Source organism: Trichosurus vulpecula, chromosome 1, assembly GCF_011100635.1.
Source record: "Trichosurus vulpecula isolate mTriVul1 chromosome 1, mTriVul1.pri, whole genome shotgun sequence".
NCBI classification, from domain to species: domain Eukaryota; kingdom Metazoa; phylum Chordata; class Mammalia; order Diprotodontia; family Phalangeridae; genus Trichosurus; species Trichosurus vulpecula.
In genome coordinates this window covers 82,099,543-82,105,637 of record NC_050573.1, presented here as the reverse complement: position 1 = coordinate 82,105,637, position 6,095 = coordinate 82,099,543, and the positions used below count along the sequence as shown (strand labels likewise).

Here is a 6,095-nt window from a genome sequence, read left to right as displayed (position 1 = left end):
AGAGACGTTAATGGGGCGGGTGGGGGGCGGGGGAGAAGGTGTTGTCCCCTTGGTTCCCAGGCCTCCGGCTCAGCATGGGTTTAGAGCGGGCGGGCGAGGAAAACATTATTACTTCGATAGATAATAAAAAATAATAATGAATAGAAAAGAAAAGTCTCAATCTTTGTTGGGGGAAGCAGGAAGAAGGTTGGAAAATTCCCCCAATCTGGGACAGGGAGAGAGGTGTCCAAGGCTTCTCGGAGGCCAGAACGGACGAGAATGAGGCGGGGGGTGGGGGTGGGGGGGAGACTGCGGCAGAGGGCGCCGCGTTGGCCCCAATGCAGTCCCGCTGCCTCAGCATCACCCCCCCCCCGCCCCCGCGGACACGGGGCCTCCGAGACCCGCAGCCCAGGGGGAGGGGAAGCGAGGACCCTGACTCCGAGGGCAGGCAAGGCTCCCAAATGCTTGGGTCTCCTTATCCCTGGAACCTCCGGGGGAGACCAGGACCACCCCCCCCTTCTCCTCTTTCTCAAGCCCAGAACTCGCTTTGCTGAAGGGGAAGCCCCCGGGGGAGGGGAAGAGGGGAGCCCAGCCCCGCCTCCACCGTATCCCCCTACTCCCTCCCCCCCCTTCCCAGCTTTATAAGTGAGCGGCCGGGCCCCGGCCAGAGGCAGAGACCGAGGCAGAGGCAGACCGAGGCGATCACGGGCGGCGGGAGCTGTCCGAGCGCTGAGCCCCGCCCCCGCCCCCCCGCCCCCTCCCTCAGCCCCCCGCCCGCTCCGCCGGCAGAACAATAAAGCCCAGGCTGCCCGCAGCCCCCGGGCCCAGCCCCAGCCCCAGCCCCTGCTAGAAACTCGGAGCCGGGTGCTGGCCGTGGTGCTGAAAGGCGCAGCGTGCGCCCGCCCGCCCCGGCCCCAGCCCCGGCCCCGGCCGCGCGGAGCCCCACGGGGCTATGGGGGGCTACTGAGGGACCGTCGCTCCGCCCGCCCGCCGCGGCGGCGGGGCCCCGGGGGGGCCGGGGCCGGGCCTGGGAGGAGACCTGGGGGCAAAGCCGACCCCCCCCCCCATATACACACTCCTGTCCGAGGGCTGGGACGGAAGGAGAAAGAGGGGAGGAAGGAAGGAGGGGGAAAGGAGAGAAGGAGGAGGAGAGAAGGAGAGGAGAGAAGTAGTAGGAGGAGGAGAGAAAGAGGAGGAGGAGGAGAGGAGGCGGCGGCGGCGCGCGCCACGGCGGCCTGGCGAGGAGCTGAGGCCGAAGGGAACCGCTGGACTCCGTGTAAGAAGACGAGCCCCCCAGCTCTGCCTGGCCCGCGGCCACCGCCCCGCGGATGGTGAGGGGGCTCCGCGGCGGCCGCAGCCCCCTTGCGCCCGGCCCAGGCCCTAGCCCGGGCCGCCCTCCCTCCCCTGGTCCCGCAGAGGCCCCACAGCCCCGCAGGAACCATGCCCAGATCTTTCCTGGTCAAAAAGGTCAAACTTGATGCGTTCTCCTCTTCTGACTTGGAGGGCCCTTATGGCAGGGCACGGAGCGACCTCGGAACCCGGCTGCCAGAGAAAGGTGAGGGGGCCAAAGGACTGGGGATGTGGGAACCTGGAGTTTAAGGGGACCACTACATGGGGAGCTTAGGGCTCTGGGGTATGGGAAGTTGAGGCACAGGGCTCCCGGGACTAGGGCGTGAGCCGCATAGATGCTGATATGAGGTGGGAGCAGGAGTTGGGGTTATCAGAGATATGGGGGTCAGGGCTCCAGGGGACAGGAATGAGTGATGACATGTATGAGGCCAGGGCTCTGGGAGCTCCATGGAGCAAGGTTATGGGTCTTTATAACGCTGGGATATGGTGGGGGGCGGGGGACCTTGACTATTTATTTGCATGGGGGACGAAAGATAGGGCCAGGGTCTCTAGGGATCAAGATATGGCTAGCTAGAATAGGGGAGCAGGGACTCTAGAGGGGGGCAGAGCATGGTGAGTTATGGGTGGGGAATATTCAGGGCCAAGTGCTAGAAGGAAGCCATAGTATGAGGGGCTAAGGAGAGATCAAAGATTCTGCGGCTGAGATATGTGGTTGGAGAACTGAGCCCAAGGTGCAGGGAGTTCTAAGGCTATAGGCACCAGAGATTGTAACCACAGCAGCAGCAGCAGGAAGATGGGGCAAGCCAAAGACTGCAGAAGGATGAAAGGGGGGAAAGGGAACTTGGCTGCAGAGAAGGACTGGAATGGGGACCAAGAACAGACCAGGGTTGGGGGCAGGAATAGACTGAGGCCACAGGGATGAGGAAGAAAAACTGCAGTTGGAAACCAGGGCCTGGTAGTGAGAATAGGGGTGGTACACACACACACACACACACACACACACACACACACACACACACACACACACAGCTGGGACAAACATATTGACATGCAGGAACATGCACACAAACAGACACATGGTCACACATGCAACCCAGACGTCTTCCCTATCAGGACATGGGGAGACAGAGACAGAAGGGGATGAAGTAGGTCTAAAGCCAGTACCAGGGCTGAGTGGAAAGGATGTGGGATGTTTAGGTATGAGAGTCATAAAAGAATGAGGGAATGAGCCTGAGCAGAGATGTCTCTGGGGTGTCCTGGAAGAATCTGATCACTGTGAAAACTGAATCTGGACATGTGGGGGGATGCAGAAGAGTGGAGAGCAGGGTCTGGGAGCCTGATAGGGAAGTTAGGGACATCTGGGACTGGGAGGAGGCAGGGGTCTATGGTAGATGAGAGATGCCTCTTTGTTTGAGGGCACACAAGTTCAAGGACAACTGTTAGATCTAGGCCAGGGAGAGAGTAAGCTGGCCACCCTAAGATACTACTTGTATGACTGTGTATGGTCCTGCGTGTGTGTGACCGTGTGTGTAAACCTGCGTATGTATGATTCTGTGACTATGTATAATCCTAAATATGTGTTTGTGACCCTGTGTGACCTCAAGTGTGCATGTGACCATATCTGAGACCCTTTCTGTGTTTGGTTGTGGCTATGTGTCACCCCATATATGTCTCATATATGTATGATGCCTCACCACAGGTGACCCTGTATATGTGAGACAAAATTGACTGACAGTTTCTCCATCTGTGTGTAACCATATCTGACCCAGTATATATATGTGACTCTGGGTGAACACGTGGCCCTATATGAATATGATGATGATCCTATATGTATAAGAACATGTGTGACTATCTGTGTGGCCCTACGAGTATGTGACAGTACATGTGACTTCTTGGCTGTCTTTAATAGTTCACATCTGACCCTATGCCATCCATACTAACCATGACCCAGGTTGAGTGGGTGACTCCATGTGTTTAATGATTGTGGGTGCGGCTGTGCTGTGTAACCATATCAATGCTTGACGTTATCTGTGTGTTCTGTGGGCGAATTTGAGGGACACGGCATGTGGCCTGCATGATGCCATGTGTGTGTGTGGCAGTGTGACTGTGCCACTCCTCTTCCATTTTCCCACCCACCCTCCTTATCCCCACCTCCCCCTAGCCTTACTTGGTCCAAACGCCTCTGTCCCCCTCTGGCCCTAGGGTGAGTGGGTGGAAGAGGCCAATGGACAGGGAGTATGGGAGGGGTAGGCTTCAGGGATGGGGGTACCACAGGGGCCACAGTCAGGGCTTTGTGCAGCTGCCACTGCTGATGCCTGGAGGAGGAGGAGGCAGCAGCCGTCTGCAGTGTGTTGCATAATCAGGCAAAACTGCTGAAGTGGGGAGAACCCGGAGAGGGAGGGAGGGAGGGAGAGAAAGAGAGAGAAAGAGGAGGGGGGAGGAGGGAAGGGAAGGGAGAAGAGAGAAGGAAGAGGGAGAGAAGAAGAGGAAAAGGAAGAGAGGGGGTAGAGAAGGAAGAGAGGGGAGTCTCCCACAACCCTCCCCACCCCCTCACCCGACCTTGAGGCTCCCTTGGATTGGATGGGGGGACGGGTTGAAGGGGGAATTATTACAGTACAGCTGCTCCCCCCAAGGGAAGTGTATGGGGGAAAGGGAGGGGCCTAGATTTGGTCAGTCGCCTTCTCATCTCTTTCCCTCCTCTCTTGCCTCCTCTCCTCTCGGTTTCACCTTGTCTCTGTGTATCTTCTGGTCTCCTGTTCGTCCCTCCTATGCTATCTTCATCCACCTCGCTGTGACTCCTGCTTCTGATCCCTCTTTGTTCTCTCACCCCCTGCCCCTATTCCTTGGGTCTCTCTGTGTGTCTATCACTGTCCTTGTGTATTCCCTTGGCCCCTTTTCTGTCACTGTTTCACTATCCATACTATCCTCTTCTGCCTGCTTCTCTGATTCCCTATTTCTGTCTTCGTATCGGTGTTCTTGTCCTTTTACTTTCTCTCCCATCTGTCTCCTCCTCTCCTTCTGACTGTGCTCTTCTCCCCTCCTCCACCTGTTTCTACTTGTCTTTCCATCTCGCTCTGTCTCTTCTTTCTCCCTCTATCTTTTCCCGTGTCTGTCTCTTTCTTTTCCTGTCTTCCTGCTTTTCCCTGGCCTCAGCAGGATACCTCAGTGACTACATCGCCCCAGCAGTGTACGATGCCGCAGACTCAGACGCTTCCCTGCTCAAGGGCCCGTCCCAGGAGCCTATGTACGCAGCGGCCGTCCGCGGAGAGCTGGGCCCGCCCGCTGCTTCGGCCCCACCGCCCACCCCGCGACCAGAGCTGGCCACGGCTGCAGGAGGCTACATCAATGGTGACGCGGCTGTCAGCGAGGGGTACGCTGCAGACTCCTTTTTCATTACCGACGGCCGATCTCGCCGCAAGGGCGCCAGCGCAGCCTCGGCCCAAGGCGGACCCGACGGCAGTAGCGGCGCAGGAGCAGGAGGAGGAGCCGGGAGCGGGGCGGGGTCTGGGGGGCGGGGTCAACAGGCAGGCGGGGCGGGGCCAGGGTCCGAGGCGCGCGCTGGCCGGCACGCGTGCAGCGACTGCGGCAAGACGTACGCCACGTCGTCTAACCTGAGCCGGCACAAGCAGACGCACCGCAGCCTGGACAGCAAATTGGCGCGTCGCTGTCCCACGTGCGGCAAGGTGTACGTGTCCATGCCAGCCATGGCTATGCACCTGCTCACGCACGACTTGCGCCACAAGTGCGGTGTGTGTGGCAAGGCCTTCTCACGGCCCTGGCTATTGCAGGGCCACATGCGCTCGCACACTGGTGAGAAGCCCTTCGGCTGCGCGCACTGCGGTAAAGCGTTCGCTGACCGCTCCAATTTGCGCGCGCATATGCAGACGCACTCGGCCTTTAAGCACTTCCAGTGCAAGCGCTGCCACAAGGCCTTCGCCCTCAAGTCCTATCTCAACAAACACTACGAGTCCGCCTGCTTCAAAGGCGGCAGCACCGGCGGGGGAGCTGCGGAGGGAAGTGGGGGAGGGACCATCAGCCCCCCGACTACGCCCGGTCCTGCGCCCCCCTCGGCATCCTCCTCAGTGCACGGCCCGCCTCCTCTCAGCCCGCTTCGGGCCTGAGCGGGGCGTTCCCGGAGCTCCATCCTCCCTTCACCCCTCTGGCAGCAATAGGGTCCTGGGAGGGGAGAGCCGGGGTCCTCACCCGTCCTCTCAGCAATAGGGCCCCCCTCGCCTGGGAAGAGGAAGGCAGTTTAGCCTCTGATCCTTTCCAAGCTTCTGACTGGAAGATGTGGGGAGGGCAGAGGTGTTCCCAATTGATCAGCAATAGGGTCCCCGGAAAAGATGGCCTCTGTTCTGGCCTCCTTTTCTGGGCTCCAGGCTAGGGAGGGAGCACCCTCCACTATTCAGCAATAGGGTCCCTGAGGAAGGGAAAGGTGGCCTTGCCCCTGTCCCAGCTTCTGGACCCCAGGCTGGGGAGGGCGCACTTCCCCCCGAGGCGACCTCTTCTCTGTCTTCATGTCTGTCTCCCCTCTTTGGGGCCCTTAACTGGGGAGGAGGGACTCCCCAAGGTGACCTCTCTCTCCTCCCCCCACTTTGGGGAAAATGTGTGAGGAGGGTTTTGCCCCTACTACTCAGCAATAGGGTCCCCTGGAAAGGTGAAGGCAAAGTCTCTGTTTCCCCCCACACACACCTTTTAGGACCTGGGCTAGGAAAAGGGTCCCCTCCCCATCTTCTCAATGATACGGCCATAGGGAAGGCGCCTGG

General features: G+C 59.4%; 1 protein-coding gene across 1 annotated transcript; it reads left to right on the top strand.

Annotated features, from left to right (window-relative positions):
- Positions 1–1,419: 1,419 nt before the first annotated feature.
- On the top strand, positions 1,420–5,450 carry SCRT1 (scratch family transcriptional repressor 1). The gene is made up of 2 exons (XM_036751024.1): positions 1,420–1,534; positions 4,483–5,450. The coding sequence occupies exons 1-2, from the start codon at positions 1,420–1,422 to the stop codon at positions 5,448–5,450; spliced, it is 1,083 nt and encodes a 360-aa protein (XP_036606919.1).
- Positions 5,451–6,095: the final 645 nt, after the last annotated feature.

Excerpts from the sequence above, each read along its gene's own strand:
- SCRT1 (XM_036751024.1), top strand. The coding sequence starts at position 1,420 with ATGCCCAGATCTTTCCTGGTCAAAAAGGTCAAACTTGATGCGTTCTCC. Across the intron at positions 1,535-4,482 it reads AACCCGGCTGCCAGAGAAAG|CAGGATACCTCAGTGACTAC; the intron begins GTGAGGGGGCCA and ends CCCTGGCCTCAG.